General features: G+C 41.2%; 1 protein-coding gene across 6 annotated transcripts in view; it reads right to left on the reverse strand.

Annotated features, from left to right (window-relative positions):
- Positions 1-18,267, reverse strand: part of GrlHz (Gustatory receptor-like Holozoa) — a 252,373-nt gene that overhangs the window by 35,498 nt on the left and 198,608 nt on the right. For all 6 annotated transcript variants that reach the window (XM_071664869.1, XM_071664868.1, XM_071664867.1 and 3 more), the window contains one exon: positions 7,138-7,284. In XM_071664869.1, coding sequence (XP_071520970.1) covers positions 7,138-7,284 — 147 coding nt within the window. The remainder of the gene's footprint in view (positions 1-7,137; positions 7,285-18,267) is intronic.

The raw sequence follows: 18,267 nt of genomic DNA on the forward strand, positions 1-18,267 counted from the left end.
TGCATTCATCCACATCCTTCAATTCTTCTCCCTCTTTCACTCAATCTGCATCTCATCTTGATACAGCTTCCTCAATAAGCTCAGACCTGAATGGGATATCTCAGTAGGAAGACAAAATCTAGTCAAGTTTAATGATTCCAAGACCTACTTTCTATCCACCTCTCCATTGAAAACTCCTCACAACTCTTGTTTCTCCTTTGATGGTTCTGTAATTCCATCTCTTGACTCTTTGAATATACTTGGTATTACTGTAACATACACTCTTTCTTATAAACCCCACATCACAGGAATAGCCAAGCCTGCCTATAGGAAATTGGGTGTCCTATTCAGATGTCAAAACTTCTTTTCTTCTGAACAGTCACACTGTTTATACAAAGGATTGATTCGTCCTTGCATGTTGAACTGTTCTCACACCTGGGGTGGCTCTAGCTCTGTATCCTTACTTGACAGAGTTGAGTCAAAAAGTGGTCTGACTTATAAACTGTCCCAGGCTAACTTCCAAACTTGATCCTCTTGCTCTATGCTACAATGCTGGTTCACTTTCCCCACTTCTATAGGTATTACTTTGGTCTTTACTCCCTTGAGCTGGCTACTTGTGAGCCTCCACCACTAGCTAGACCATGTAATGCTCAACAAGCTGCTGCATCACATGATTACATGTGATCACATGTGACCATTGGCAACTCAAGGGTAAGCTGTTTTGATGACTGTTTCTTTCCCTATATGTCAAGCTTTGGAACAGTCTACCTTCTCATGTCCTTCATAAGTACGACCTGGCACAAATTAAAAGATTTTTTTTCACTTACTTGAAAATTTGCAAATACTTTTCCTTTTTTTCACTTTCTTGAAAATTTGTAAATTCTTTTCCTTGTCTTTTCTTTTACCCTTTCATAATTCCCTCTATATTTCAGTTAAGGCCCGGCCTTGATGTGGACTTTTGTCTGTGACTAGAACCTTAAAAAAACATTCCCTTTTTCATACACTCTTTCAAACATAGATACCAGCTTTTGCAGTTTCTCACTTGAGTCTCAAACCAAAGCCATGTCATCTGCAAAAAGCAACTCACTAACTTTCCAGGTGCCATATTGATACAATAAACCCACACCTCTCTTCAAAAACCATGCATTTACCTCCCTCATTACCTTATTCATAAATACATTAAACATGATAGTGCGATATCATACTCCTGTGATACAGACCCACCTTTACCTGGAACCACTCATCCTCTTCTTTTTCTACTTACACACACACACACAAACACACACACACACACACACACACAATTCTTACTCTTCTGATAAAAACACCTCAGTACTTCTAATAGCTTTCTTTCCATATCATATACCTGTAGTGCCTTCCATAGGTATCTCCCTCAACCCTAACCTATGCTTTCTACAGATCTATAAATACCACAGACACTTTTTTTCTGTATGTATTTCTCACAAATTCTTTAAAGCAGTCTTTGTCCACACATCCTATAGCACTCTTGAAGCCATAATATTCCCTCCCAGTCTGATGCTTTGTACATGCCACCATCTTTTCAATCACCATATATATTGTTGCACAACAGCCTTAAAGCAGCAGGAGCCCCATAAAAGGAATCCTGGGGTTATATGTAATCATACAATCTACCTTACCTTCCTGCCCCTGGAGTCCTTTTCATTTTCTATGGGGTTCACACAATGCTCAGAAAGCCAACCATGACCACCAGATAAGACCATATGACACAAAGTGTAGTAATGTTGTGGGATGAGTGCAAGGCAAATGAGTAGTAAGTGTTCTGCATTCTCATTAAGACTGTTGCATCATATACATGAAGCATCATAAGATATGTTAAACCAGTGTTTGTACTGTTATAGGGATAGATAGTGTCTAGAGTATACAGACATGAAAGTGTAACTCGCATGTATCCGGGGAGTGTGGTTTCAGAAGGGTACATGTCTGTTGGAGTGGAGTTTAAGATGGAGTTAGGATTGCGCTGTTTAGTATCTATCGGGTCAATTCAAAGAGTGTGTTTTGTCAATGTTGCATTTCTTAGGGGTAAGGTGATCTGTGGGCATGGGTTGCTGAAGTGTGATACAGGGGTAAGCTTTTCATCTATATATGGAGTGGTTTGAATGAGAAATGTCTAAGGCTGTTGCAAAGAACTGACTGCTGAGCATAGAAAGATGGTATTTTACTGGGATGATCTTTTTTCATTGCATAAATGCTGAGTGATTGTGGTTGCTAAGAAGCCAATGACTGCCATTTCAGAGAGTCTGATTTGTGTGGTTAGCATTTCTATGTGTTTCTGACAGGGATGATAAAAAGGTAAGTGAAACAGTTCAATGTAGGGCATAAGAATTGCTTGAAGGATTCATTAATTTGTTTAAATCAGATACCAGTTATTTCCTTAGGGGCAATTAGTTTGTCTGATGCTTTTCAATGTTGTCTGTGATATGGGTAGTATATGTCATGCATGTGTTGCTGTGATGTCTAAAATGGTTGTTTTTTTGATAAATGGGAGTGATCAGCCATTCAAGGAGCTGGGAGGGTATAGGGGGTATAGGTTGAATTCATGTCATGTCTGTCTGGGGTTAAAAGGGAGACTGTAGACCTCTTTAGTGATACACTTTTTTCTGGATGAGCTTTTATTCCAAATGTTTAATGTAGTGCTGCATGTTTGTTATTTCTGTGATGTGATTGTAAAGTCATCTGAATATGAAAGGACCTTCACATTAAGGTCTGTAGGAGGTAATAGGAGCAGATTGAAGACAGCTGTAGAAAAAACTGCTCCCTGGGGTTGAGGATACTACAGGTGAAGCTTCTGTGATTGCCTGTGGCCTGGAAACCATCTATAAAGTTGGACAACCATTCTTTGTCACTGTTGTGAAGGGTGGTGTCATTTATCTTTCCTGTGAGTATAAATTGGGATATAATTTCAAATGCTTTGTTTATGTCTGTTTGTAATGTGGTACAGTACTGGAGGGACTAGGTCTAAGGGCACATTGTGTGGGCAAGAGCAAGATATCATTCCATTTTCATTGTGGATCAGTTTTTCGGTTTGGATACTGAAGACATTAGTGATATTAGGTAATAGGAAGAGGATGGTTTGGAGGGTTTTAGGACTGGTACTATGTTGACGAGCTGTCAGATGTCAGGAGTTTTGTTGTGTAGCCAGGAATGGTTAAGATACATGTAAAAGGTTGGATTGCAACTAGACCACAATGCTTTAGGTGGAAGTCTGATATGCTGTCAGGTTCTGTTGCAGGAGAGTTCTTTAAGGTTTTAGTTGCAGTGACTGAAGGGTGGTTAAGTAGTTGCTTCTGGGTGGTTTTTGTGCAAGTTTTTCATGATTCCTATTTTGGGGTGTGGTTAGTTTGTGGCTGATTTTTAAGAAGCATCTCATTAATATGTTTGAATGTTCTTTGGGGTAGGGATGGTATCTGACTGGTTCAGAGGTGCTTTATGTGTGAGGGCTGGAGTGGTACAAGAAGTGTGGGTCTTCTTTCATATATGCCAAAGTTGATTGCTGTGGGTTTTGTGGTTAACTGTGTTGAGGAAGGAGTGTCAATGAAGTGCTTGTCTTACAAAGATTAGAAAAGTGATGGGGTTGTTTGGAGTCTGGATTTGTTCAGTGTGCTGTGGCTTTGTCTGAGCTGGTTTCTTTGTTGTTTGAAGTCTGCAGCTTTGGGGGGAAAGTATGGGTTATATCTATTTCTATGGCTTTGTTTTGTGTGCATTTACCTGGCTTGGTTGGTGAAAACTTTGTATTTTGCAAAAGCATATATGGTTGAGAAATCGCTACAGTGAAATCTTGGAGTACGGATTTCATGTACTGTGAAAATGCTGGCCAATCTACTTTCCTCTAGTCTATGCATGTTCTTTTAGTGGAGATGTGGCTTGAATGGGTTCAGTGTAGAGTAATGAGAATGGGTATATCATCAGAAGAGTTTGTGTAGCATGTTCCAGGTGGTCCCTTGTAAAATACTGGGGTAAAAAAACTGTCTAGCAAGAGTGGCTGCTGGTAATGGTGGACTAGGGGTTTGGTAGGCAGGTTGCATAGGCTAAGGATGCTGAAAGGGTGCAGATGATCTATGATTAAATCACCTTAGGGATTTTGTGTGTGGGTGTTGAGCCATGCAGGATGATGGGCATCAAAATCTCCACAGTAACAGGTATTGGGCATGATGGTCAGGTTCTACAATTACAGAGTACCTGGGAGAGCAGATATATATCAAGTAGAAATACTTACTACTCTCAGGCCTTCTGGAATCCTTTCTACAGAGCTCCTGCAGTGTACAGGAAGCTTGTCGTATCCATCAGGTGGGACAGCAGGTCAAGAAGTGTGATGCTGTGCATCTGCTTGTAGGAAATGAATGCAAGGCAGTTAAAGAGTAAGCGTTCAGTGTCTTCAAAATGAAAGTTACATCCTGAGCATGACAGGTCCCGTGATATGTTTATTCTGCCTCAGTCCTGCTGCAAGGCTGAGTGGTGTCTGAATGCAGACAAGCATGTGGGACTTGTACATGCATATGGATTGTAGTTTCACATGGATGTATGTCTAGTGGGGGTGGTGTTTAAGACCAAGTTGGAAGGGCAATTGTTTGATGCTTATCAAGTCAAAAGTTAATGTATGTACTTAGTGTCATGTTTGTTGGGAAAGGGAGATCTGCAAGTATAGATTACTACAGTGTGAAGCAAAGATAAGTTCTATGTTTCCAACTGGAGGTTAGTGGTTGGTTATATGATAAGGACTAGCTGGGAGAGACTATTGCTGTTTCAAAAAACTGGGTGCTGAGCATATTGCAATGAGACTGTATGGCAGTATTTTGGTTTTGTTGTGCAATTGTTGTGTGGTTGCAAAGTTGCTAGTGATTGTTCTGAAGGCCTTGTTTTGGGTGACTTGCAGTTTTGTTATATTTGCTTCAGACAGGGTGGATGATCAGGAAGGCGAGGTGTACTTCTGGGTGGAGTCAATGAACTGTTTGCAGAGTATGCCATGAAATTCTTTTCCTTATCTAAAATTGGTGCTGGTAAGTGTTTTGGGGGTATTTAGTTTGATTATGGCCATTGTGTTGATGTTTACTGGTACGGGGAGTAAATGTCACGTGAGTATCATAAGTAATACTTAACACGTTTGAAGTTCTGTTGAGTTGAAAAGCTTTGTCAACTATTCAGAGTTACAGCAGGGTGCAGGTAAGATATGTATCCATCCAGGGTTTAGAGGGTGACAGTGGATGCAGACATTCTGATCTGAGTGCTTTCCTATACTTGGTATATGTTTCTTTGGTGGCTGTGTGGGTTGAGTGGCTTAGCTGAAGTGTTACCAGAATGGTCTTAGTAGAATTCATGTGGTGTGCTTCAGGTGGTTCTTCTGTGCTGTGCTTAGGTGCACCCAGTCATGTCTGGTGAGGGTAGCTGTTGGAAGTGGTGGGTTGGAAGTCTAAATGGCTGTTTGGATACATAAACAATATGCTGAAGGGTTGCTGTTGGTTTATAAGCAATTCAGCTCTAAAATCTTGAACATGAATATCAAGCTATGCTGGATAGTAGGCACTGAAATCTTCACACAAACAGATGCTGAGGGTGTTGGTCGGATTCTGTAACTAGGAAACGTACCTGGCAAGGGCATGTGGTGTAGGCAAACATAAGGGGGTTGATAATCTTGAGGTAAGCATTGTGTTATGTCATTTTCATGGCTTGCATTCAAGCATTGTCACTTCCGTGATCTGTTTTGTGATTTGAATGGTGCCTGGTGAAGGATGTTGTACTTTATAAGTATTACAAGTCCTCTTCCTTGTCCCTGGTGCTGCGTATACATACCTTAACTTACCACAAGAACCTTCAAAGGGGCTCAATCAGCACTTAGAAGCCGGCCACATCTATCAGACAGGACCACAGGTCATAAACTGTGGTAAAGTTGTATTATGTCCCTGAGGGGTGGGGACAGGGCAATTAAGGAGCAGGCATTTAGTCTTTCATGTGGAAGCTATGTCTTGGGCATGATGGGTCTTGTGACATATTAAAAAAAGTGTTTCTTAAATTGAAAAGATGGATGTCATCCAGGCTGCAGATGAGATAGTGCAACTAATACATGAATGAGAACAGTAAGTTCAGATGGGTGCACATCTAGTGGACTCAACCAAAACAGAATGTCTGCACTTCACAGAAGTCTCCATTGCCCTTTTTACCTTGACCTTGACATCTCATATGATAAGCATATGATATTCATTCACAACACCACAACCCTCACAAAATCAACAAAACAAATTAAATACCCTAAAAACACTTACTTGTACCCAATTTGGAAAAGAAAAAATCCTTTGGAGTCCTCTGCAAACAAGTCATTCACTCCATCCTATACTACACTTCACCTATCTGGTTAACCACATTGTCAAAAACAAATACTGAAAAACAAAGCAGCATACCTCACAAAAAATAGCATTTAAAATAATCACTGGTTGCTTGGCAACTACAAGCACTCAAAACTTGTACAAGGAAACATATATTTTCCTAATACAATGCCACCTCAGCATGCTTGGCATTCAATTCTCTGAAAAAATATTGACTCTTCTCATCCAAACCCCTTCATAACTAACCCCAAGCACTAACGAGAAAAAATGATTATCCCTGCCTCACATTTCAACAACATATACTGAATCATCTCCCACCTGCCAGAAACACAATGACAAAACACACACACATCAAAATGACCCAATGGGAACTAAACCACCATCCTCCCAACCCAGTCTTAAACACAATCCTACAATAACAAAACCATTTGGAACTAAATTCCCAAGATATGTAAGAGTTATACTTTCTCACATGCATGGTGGACACCATCTATCTCTACAACATACAAACACTGATAAATATATCATAAGGTTTCTCATGCCCATGATTCAATCTCCGTACAGAAAATGCTAAACACTTACTCCTACATTGTCCTCTACTCGTCTCACACAGACACACACATCACACTTCTTGACCTCAACCAGCAGATGTGACTGGCTTTCCAAGTGCTGTGGGAGCCTTATAGAAGGGATTTGTAGGGCATGAGGGTAAAGGTATATGCACAATATGTACGTAAACATACAAATATTTTCACTGGATGAAAACATTCTACTGTTATGAATGTAAAGTACAGGAACATACCCCTGAGAATTCATACTGTTGTATAACTGAAAAGAGGCTGAATGCAGCTGTTATTGCTCTGAAGGCTACAAGGCAGAGGTAGAGTCCAACACTTAAACCTAATTCTTGATTCAGATGATGGAGAAATCTTGCCGACTCATCAATTTGCTGAAAAGAAAGGACACAAACTGATGAAATCATTCTTAAAGTGTTTTCTGTTGTTTTTAATTAAGGTTTAGGAGAAGAACCATTAAACGCAGATGTCAGTATCCACATTAAAGAAAACTTCTATTTCATTTGAATTCATCCTTATTACATTTTTGAGACCAATTTCTTATTTTTCACTCCTGCTATTTTATGACCAGCTTTAAAAAAGTAAATTTCAAAGGATATATAACTATTTCTCTAATGGAGGTAGGGTCTAATAAGCATCTGTGGCAATAGCTAAAGGGGGGGAAAGAAGGCTTTGAAACACTGTTTTATCCCTTAAAATGAGCTGTATCTATGAGGATTCTACCCTCTTAGATCATATTGCTCTAGTTCACTCTATACCTTGCATGCCTTTGATCCCTTAGCATGTTTAAACCCCAAGCACTCAAAAGCCATCTTTCCATCTCCAGTTGGGTCTCCCCTTTCTCTTAATCCCCCCTTCATCCTCTTCAACACATACACACTTCTGATGTACATATTCTCTTTGTCAACCTCCCTCACTCACACCATCCATAGAGCCAAACCATTTCAGCAAACTCTCTTAAGCTCTCTCACTTAAACTCTTCTTATTACCACACCTCTCTCCTACTCTTTTATTACTTTCTAAAGCAACCCTTGTCAAACCACACACAGTAAACCTTCAATTGAACACACTAATCAGGGGGAGGGATTGTCTGTTAATGCTGAAAGTCTGATAAGTCGAGAATGTAACCTATGAGCCATTTTTCAATACAATATACAGTAATACCATATACAGTTCACACAATTTCTAACTCCTCTATCACTTGATGTCATTTTGAATAATAGGGACCACAGAATTTTTAATAAATAAAGTCACAGTTCTCTGTATACAATCTGACTGCAAGGTAGCTTGAGGGAAACTGAGACCGAAACTAAGTGAGTATACCCCGCATGATGCGTCATTTGATATTTTTGATCTTTTACTCTTTAAATTATCATCAATTAATGTAATGTTAATTGCTTGGCCCATTAAGTCCAAAATCTGTTAAATCAGGATTCTTTAAATCAAGGGCTTACAGTACTATTCTCAAACATTTCATTTCCAACATATCCATCATCCCATCATCTTCTATGCACTCTTATCTATATCCCATGCCTCAAATCCTAACAATATTGTTGAAACTAATATACTTTCAAACATAGCCATTTTTGCAGCGACAGATAGCAACCTCTCTTTCCATACATTCCTCAATCCTTCTAAAAACTTTGCCCCACCACCTACTCTATGACTTTACTCCACTTTCATGGTTCCATTCACTGCCATTGCCACTCCCAGGTATCTTAAACACTCCTTTTCCATCAAGCTTTCTCCATTCAAACTCACACCCCAACAAACCTGTCTCTCTGCACTGCTAAACCTAATAACCTTAATCTGTTCAAATTTACTTTCAACTCTCTCCTTTCACAGACTCTCCCAACCTCAGACACCCACTTCTATAGTTCTCACTAGAGTCTGCTGCTAGTGCCTTGCCTCACTTCCTAGGCCCCCCTCATACCCTACAGACTGCTTATCTGCCCTTTTTCCAAAACCCTATTTACTTCCCTCATCCATTAACAAATTAAACAGTCATGGTGATTGATCTGTGCTGGTATCCCCAGCAAATCTAATGTGCACCCTATGCTCATCCTGTGAGTGGATTACAGAGGTCACAAAGGGTCTTAGCCAGACCCCAATAGGTTGATATTAGTAGGATGTTACAATTCATTGAGGATATTTCATTACATACAATACAGGTGCAACTGGAGGGATGTCTGATCATTATCTTGTGGAGGCTAAGGTGAAGATTTGTATGGGTTTTCAGAAAAAAAGAGTGAATGTTGGGGTGAAGAGGGTGGTGAGAGTAAGTGAGCTTGGGAAGGAGACTTGTGTGAGGAAGTACCAGGAGAGACTGAGTACAGAATGGAAAAAGGTGAGAACAATGGAAGTAAGGGGAGTGGGGGAGGAATGGGATGTATTTAGGGAATCAGTGATGGATTGTGCAAAAGATGCTTGTGGCATGAGAAGAGTGGGAGGTGGGTTGATTAGAAAAGGTAGTGAGTGGTGGAATGAAGAAGTAAGAGTATTAGTGAAAGAGAAGAGAGAGGCATTTGGACGGTTTTTGCAGGGAAAAAATGCAGTTGAGTGGGAGACGTATAAAAGAAAGAGACAGGAGGTCAAGAGAAAGGTGCAAGAGGTGAAAAAAAGGGCAAATGAGAGTTGGGGTGAGAGAGTATCATTAAATTTTAGGGAGAATAAATGTTCTGGAAGGAGGTAAATAAAGTGCGTAAGACAAGGGAGCAAATGGGAACTTCAGTGAAGGGCGCAAATGGGGAGGTGATAACAAGTAGTGGTGATGTGAGAAGGAGATGGAGTGAGTATTTTGAAGGTTTGTTGAATGTGTTTGATGATAGAGTGGCAGATATAGGGTGTTTTGGTCAAGGTGGTGTGCAAAGTGAGAGGGTTAGGGAAAATGATTTGGTAAACAGAGAAGAGGTAGTAAAAGCTTTGCGGAAGATGAAAGCCGGCAAGGCAGCAGGTTTGGATGGTATTGCAGTGGAATTTATTAAAAAAGGGGGTGACTGTATTGTTGACTGGTTGGTAAGGTTATTTAATGTATGTATGACTCACAGTGAGGTGCCTGAGGATTGGTGGAATGCGTGCATAGTGCCATTGTACACAGGCAAAGGGGATACGAGTGAGTGCTCAAATTACAGAGGTATAAGTTTGTTGAGTATTCCAGGTAAATTATATGGGAGGGCATTGATTGAGAGGGTGAAGGCATGTACAGAGCATCAGATTGGGGAAGAGCAGTATGGTTTCAGAAGTGGTAGAGGATGTGTGGATCAGGTGTTTGCTTTGAAGAATGTATGTGAGAAATACTTAGAAAAGCAAATGGATTTGTATGTAGCATTTATGGATCTGGAGAAGGCATATGATAGAGTTGATAGAGATGCTCTGTGGAAGGTATTAAGAATATATGGTGTGGGAGGCAAGTTGTTAGAAGCAGTGAAAAGTTTTTATCGAGGAAGTAAGGCATGTGTACGTGTAGGAAGATAGGAAAGTGATTGGTTGTCAGTGAATGTAGGTTTGCGGCAGGGGTGTGTGATGTCTCCATGGTTGTTTAATTTGTTTATGGATGGGGTTGTTAGGGAGTTGAATGCAAGAGTTTTGGAAAGAGGGGCAAGTATGAAGTCTGTTGGGGATGAGAGAGCTTGGGAAGTGAGTCAGTTGTTGTTCGCTGATGATACAGCGCTGGTGGCTGATTCATGTGAGAAACTGCAGAAGCTGGTGACTGAGTTTGGTAAAGTGTGTGAAAGAAGAAAGTTAAGAGTAAATGTGAATAAGAGCAACGTTATTAGGTACAGTAGGGTTGAGGGTCAAGTCAATTGGGAGGTGAGTTTGAATGGAGAAAAACTGGAGGAAGTGAAGTGTTTTAGATATCTGGGAGTGGATCTGGCAGCGGATGGAACCATGGAAGCGGAAGTGGATCATAGGGTGGGGGAGGGGGCGAAAATTCTGGGAGCCTTGAAGAATGTGTGGAAGTCGAGAACATTATCTCGGAAAGCAAAAATGGGTATGTTTGAAGGAATAGTGGTTCCAACAATGTTGTATGGTTGCGAGGCGTGGGCTATGGATAGAGTTGTGCGCAGGAGGATGGATGTGCTGGAAATGAGATGTTTGAGGACAATGTGTGGTGTGAGGTGGTTTGATCGAGTAAGTAACGTAAGGGTAAGAGAGATGTGTGGAAATAAAAAGAGCGTGGTTGAGAGAGCAGAAGAGGGTGTTTTGAAATGGTTTGGGCACATGGAGAGAATGAGTGAGGAAAGATTGACCAAGAGGATATATGTGTCGGAGGTGGAGGGAACGAGGAGAAGAGGGAGACCAAATTGGAGGTGGAAAGATGGAGTGAAAAAGATTTTGTGTGATCGGGGCCTGAACATGCAGGAGGGTGAAAGGAGGGCAAGGAATAGAGTGAATTGGAGCGATGTGGTATACCGGGGTTGACGTGCTGTCAGTGGATTGAATCGGGGCATGTGAAGCGTCTGGGGTAAACCATGGAATGCTGTGTAGGTATGTATATTTGCGTGTGTGGACGTATGTATATACATGTGTATGGGGGTGGGTTGGCCCATTTCTTTCGTCTGTTTCCTTGCGCTACCTCGCAAACGCGGGAGACAGCGGCAAAAAAAAAAAAAAAAAAATAGTTTCATTTGATAAGTTTTACTGACTAGATACAAACAATGGATACAAACTTAAAATTTCAGGTATCTTGTTATCAACAATAAGGTGTTGTGACATTTCTTGCAGGGTTTGTTTACTAATCCCTAAACTGCTATATTTTTTCACATTCTAAGATATGGTGCCTTAGTTTGTGTCCAGATCCTTGGCCACATCACAAACTTTACATTTCACATGATTAACATCTCCATAAAGGTCAAAGCACCACTATTACCTATACCCTATCCATAGTCTAGCAGTTACATCTTGTAATCTGCTAATCTTATTACTTTCTCCATATACACGTTTTACTTTACATGTTTCACTGTAAAGGAAAATGTTTCTACTTGTGTTTATCTGAACTTTTCTTTGTGCTTCAAGGGGGTTTGTAAGCTCCTTTCTAATTATGATTTTTAGGCTTCTATATGACAACCTAATATTGTTTTGTTTCTAGTACCATCTCTGCTAAGAGTAGGTTTGCCTAATGCATCAGCTTTGTCATGTTCATGTATGAGAGGGAATGCATAACAATTTCTATTTGAATCCCTTGAGAAATAATGTATGAATATTTGTCTCATGCTTCAGAGACTAACATTTTACTTTCTGATGTCAGGGTGTTAAGGGCAAATAGTGAAAATAAAGAATCAAGAAATAATTAAACTGCCTGGCAGTCACAGTGACATCACACACCCCTGCCAAAGACCCACCTTCACATGGAAACACTCAACCTCCTCTCTCCTCACTCAAACATGCTTTACTCTCTTAACAAAAACTCCTTACTTCTAATATTAGCTTTTCTACCATGCTATATATTTGTCACACCTTCCATAAAGCATCTTTATAAACCCTATCATATGCTTCCTCTAGATCCATAGATGCCACATAAAAATCTCTCTGTTTCTCTGAGTAATTCTCACACCTTCTTCAAAGTAAACACCTGATTCACACTCCCTAAACCACTCCAGAAATCAAATTGTTCCACCCGAGTATGATGCTCTGTGCATGACACCATACATTTAATCATTTCTCATTCTTACAGCTCACCAGGTGCAATCAACAAATTAATACTGAACACTCACCCTTGTCCCACTTGGCTCCCGATCTCTTGCTTACATACATAATTATATATACATACAGATTTTGAGCAATCAGGGCATGAACATGCACGAGGGTGAAAGGCATACACAGAATAGAGTGAACTGGAATATAGTATACTGGAGTCGATATACTATCAAAGGACTGAACCAGAACATGTGAAACGTCTGGGGCAAACCATGGAAAGGTCTGTGGGGCCTGTGTGGAGAGGGATCTGTGGTTTTGATGCATTACACATGATACCTAGAGACTGAGGTGAGCAGATGTGGCCTTTTGTCATCTGCTTCCTGGTGCTACCTCGCTGAAGCAAGGGGTGCTGATGCTGTTTCCAGTGAGGCAGGGTGGAGCCAGGAATGGATGAAGGCAAGCAAGTATGAATGTGTCTGTGTCAATATATACATATCAGTGGCAGTGCTACAGGGGAGCAGGGGGGGGGGGGGGGGGGGGGGGGGGGTTGAAGCCCACCAATTTCAAAAGGAAAGGGGCTTAGCCCCCATTTTGTTTAGGCTTACTTGTGTAGAACTGCAGTATGCTGCATTGTCACCTTTAGATCACTGGCTTTTTGCTCCAGTGAGGTGCCCCTTCCCCAAACAAACACACACACACACATTTCTTAGAAGCTGGCGCCATCTCTGTATATGTATGTGTATGTATGTACATATGTATATGATGATATATATGTGCATGTATGTACAACCCTGTCTATAACCCATGCCTCGCAATCATACAACATTGTTGGAACTACTATAACTTCAAACATACCCATTTTTGCTCTCCAAAATAACATTCTCTCCTTCAAAACATTCTTCATCGCTCCCAGAACCTTCACCCCCTCCTCCACCATGCAACTCACTTCCACTTCCATGGTTCCATCTGCTGCTAAGTTCTATCCCAGATATCTAAAACACTTCACTTCCTCCAGTTTTTCTCCATTCATAATTACATCCCAATTAACTTGTCCCTCAACCCTACTGAACCTCTTCTCCTTGCTCTTATTCATATTTACTCTCAACTTTCTCCTTTCACACACTTTGCCAGTCTAAGTCACCAGCTTATGCAGTTTCTCACTCAAATCAGGTACTAGAGCTGTATCATCGGCAAACAACAACTGACTAACTTCCCAAGCCCTCTCATCCCCAACAGACAGCATACTTGCCCCTCTCTCCAAAACTCTTGCATTTGCCTCCTTAACCACCCTATCCATAAACAAATCAAACACCCATGGGGACACCACACACCCCTGCTGCAAATCGACATTTACTGGGAACCAATCACTCTCCTCTTTTCCTACTCATATACATGCCTTCTAACAACTTACCTCAAACACCATATCCTCTTAAGACCTTCCACAAAGCAAACAACAACTGACTAACTTCCCAAGCCCTCTCATCCCCAACAGACAGCATACTTGCCCCTCTCTCCAAAACTCTTGCATTTGCCTCCTTAACCACCCTATCCATAAACAAATCAAACACCCATGGGGACACCACACACCCCTGCTGCAAATCGACATTTACTGGGAACCAATCACTCTCCTCAAACACCTCAAACACCATATCCTCTTAAAACCTTCCACAAAGCATCTCTATCAACCGTATCATATGCCTTCTCCAAATCCATAAATGCTACATACAAGTCCATCTGATTTTCTAAGTATTTCTCACATACATTCTTCAAAGCAAACACCTGACCACACATCCTCTAACACTTCTGAAAGTACACTGCTGTTCCCCAATCTAATGCTCTGCACACGCCTTTACCCTCTAAGTCAATACCATCCCATATAATTTCCCTTGTATTCAAATTTCTAAAAGGGGAAACAGAAGGAGTCAAGTGGGGAGTGCTCATCCTCCTCAAAGGCTCAGATTGGGGTGTCTGAATGTGTGTGGATGTAACCAAGATGAGAAAAAAGGAGAGCTAGGAAGTATGTTCGAGGTAAGGAATCTGGATGTTTTGGCTCTAAGTGAAACAAAGGTTAATGGTAAAGGGAAAGAGTGGTTTGGGAATGTCTTGGGAGTAGAGTCAGGGATGGGTGAGAGGACAAGAGCAAAGAAAGGAGTAGCACTTCTGAAGCAGGAGTTGTGGGTGTATGTGATAAGAGTGTAAGAAAGTAAATTTCAGATTGATGTGGGTGAAACTGAAAGTGGATTGAGAGAAATGAGTGATTATTGGGGCCAATGCACCTGGTCATGAGAAGAAAGATCATGAGAGGCAAGTGTTTTGGAGCAGCTGAGTGTGTGTGTTAGTAGCTTTGATGCATGGGACCGGGTTATAGTGATAAAGGATCTAAATGCAAAGGTGAGTAATGTGGCAGTTGAGGGTACAATTGGTGTATATGGGGTGTTCAGTGCTGTAAATGGAAATGGTGAACAGCTTGTGGATTTGTGTGCTGGAAAAGGACTGGTGATTGGGAATACCTGGTTCAAAAAGAGAGATATACTTAAGTATACATATGTGAGTATGAAAGACGTTCAAAGGGCGCTATTGGATTAAGCGTTAATTGATAGGCATGTAAAAGAGTGACTTTTGGAGGTAAATGTTCTAAGAGGGGCAACTGGGGGATGTTTCATCACTATCTTGTGGAGATGAAGGTGAAGATTTGTAGAGGTTTTCAGAAAGGAAGAAAGAATGTGGGGGAGAAGATAGTGATGAGAGTATGTGAGCTTGGAAAGGAGACTTGTGTGAGGAAGTACCAGGAGAGATTCAGTGTAGAATGGCAAAAGGTGAGAGCAAATGACGTGAGGGGAGTGGGGGAGAGATGGGATGTATCCAGGGAAGCAGTGATAGCTTGGGCAAATTATGCATGTGGCATGAGAAAGGTGGGAGATCGCCAAATTAGAAAGGGTAATGAGTGGTGGGAAGAAGTAATGTTGTTAGTGAAAGAGAAGCGAAAGGGGTTTGGATGATTTATTCAGGGAAGTAATGCAAATGACTAGATGTATAAAAGAAAGCGGCAGGAGGTAAAGAGAAAGGTGCAAGAGGTGAAAAAGAGGGCAAATGAGAGTTGGGGTAAAGGCATGTACAGAGCATCAGATTGGGGAAAGGCAGTGTGGTTTCAGAAGTGGTAGAGGATGTTTGGATCAGGTGTTTGCTTAGAAGAATGTTTGTGAGAAATACTTAGAAAAACAGATGGATTTGTATGTAGCGTTTAAGGATCTGGAAAAGGCATATGATAGGGTTGATAGAGATTCTTTGTGGAAGATTTTAAGAGTATATGATGTGGGAGATAAGTTGCCAGAAGCAGTGAAAAGATTTTACCAAGGATGTAAGGCATATGTCAGTTTGTGGCAGAGGTGCATGATGTCTCCATGGTTGTTTAATTTGTTTATGGATGGGGTAGTTAGGGATGTGAATGCAAGAGTTTTGGAGAGAGAAGAGAGTATGCAGTCTGTTTGGGATGAGAAAGCCTGGGAAGTGAGTTAGTTGTTGTTTGCTGATGATACAGCGCTGGTGGCTGATTCAGGTGAGAAACTGCAGAAGCTGGCGACTGAGTTTGGCAAAGTGTGAGAAAGAAGAAAGCTGAGAGTAAATGTGAATAAGAACAAGGACGTCCACACACGCAAATATACATACCTATACATCTCAACGTTTACATATATATACACACATAGACATATACATATATACACATGTACATAATTCACACTGTCTGCCTTTATTCATTCCCATCGCCACCCCACCACACATGAAATAACAACCCCCTCCCCCTCTTGTGCACGAGGCAGCGCTAGGAAAAGACAACAAAGGCCACATTCGTTCACACTCAGTCTCTAGCTGTCATGTAATAATGCACCGAAACCACAGCTCCCTTTCCACATCCAGGCCCCACAGAACTTTCCATGGTTTATCCCATATGCTTCACATAGATATATACATAGACATATATATTATATATATATATATATATATATATATATATATATATATATTTTTTTTTTTTTTTTTCATACTATTCGCTATTACCCGCGATAGCGAGGTAGCGTTAAGAACAGAGGACTGGGCCTTTGAGGGAATATCCTCACCTGGCCCTCTTCTCTGTTCCTTCTTTTAGAAAAAAAAAAAAAAAAAAAAAAAAAATATATATATATTTATTCTTTATTTTGCTTTGTCGCTGTCTCCCGCATTTGCGAGGTAGCGCAAGGAAACAGAAGAAAGAAATGGCCCAACCCACCCCCATACACATGTATATACACACACGTCCACACACGCAAATATACATACCTATACATCTCAATGTATACATATATATACACACACAGACACATACATATATACCCATGCACACAATTCACACTGTCTGCCTTTATTCATTTCCATCGCCACCTCGCCACACATGGAATACCATCCCCCTCCCCCCTCATGTGTGCGAGATAGCGCTAGGAAAAGATAACAAAGGCCCCATTCGTTCACACTCAGTCTCCAGCTGTCATGCAATAATGCCCGAAACCACAGCTCCCTTTCCACATCCAGGCCCCACACAACTTTCCATGGTTACCCCAGACGCTTCACATGCCCTGATTCAATCCACTGACAGCACGTCAACCCTGGTATACCACATCGATCCGATTCACTCTATTCCTTGCCCGCCTTTCACCCTCCTGCATGTTCAGGCCCTGATCACTCAAAATCTTTTTCACTCCATCTTTCCACCTCCAATTTGGTCTCCCACTTCTCCTCGTTCCCTCCACCTCTGACACATATATCCTCTTTGTCAATCTTTCCTCACTCATTCTCTCCATGTGCCCAAACCATTTCAAAACACCCTCTTCTGCTCTCTCAACCATGCTCTTTTTTATTTCCACACCTCTCTCTTATCCTTACATTACTTACTCGATCAAACCGCCTCACACCACACATTGTCCTCAAACATCTCATTTCCAGCACATCCACCCTCCTGCGCACAACTCTATCCATAGCCCACGCCTCGCAACCATACAACATTGTTGGAACCACTATTCCTTCAAACATACCCATTTTTGCTTTCCGAGATAATGTTCTCGACTTCCACACATTCTTCAATGCTCCCAGGATTTTCGCCCTCTCCCCCACCCTATGATTCACTTCCGCTTCCATGGTTCTATCCGCTGCCAGATCCACTCCCAGATATCTAAAACACTTTATTTCCTCCAGTGTTTCTCCATTCAAACTTACCTCCCAATTGACTTGGCCCTCAACCCTACTGTACCTAATAACGTTGCTCTTATTCACATTTACTCTTAACTTTCTTCTTTCACACACTTTACCAAACTCAGTCACCAGCTTCTGCAGTTTCTCACATGAATCAGCCACCAGCGCTGTATCATCAGCGAACAACAACTATATATATATATGAAGAGAGTGGTGAGAGTAAGTGAGCTTGATAAGGAGACTTGTGTGAGGAAGTACCAGGAGAGACTGAGTAAAGAATGGAAAAAGGTGAGAACAAAGGAGGTAAGGGAAGTGGGGGAGGAATGGGATGTATTTAGGGAAGCAGTGATGGCTTGCGGAAAAGATGCTTGTGGCATGAGAAGCGTGGGAGGTGGGTTGATTAGAAAAGGTAGTGAGTGGTGGGATGAAGAAGTAAGAGTATTAGTGAAAGAGAAGAGAGAGGCATTTGAACGATTTTTGCAGGGAAAAAATGCAAATGA

Source organism: Panulirus ornatus, chromosome 9 (assembly GCF_036320965.1).
Source record: "Panulirus ornatus isolate Po-2019 chromosome 9, ASM3632096v1, whole genome shotgun sequence".
In the NCBI taxonomy this organism is placed as follows: Eukaryota; Metazoa; Arthropoda; class Malacostraca; order Decapoda; family Palinuridae; genus Panulirus; species Panulirus ornatus.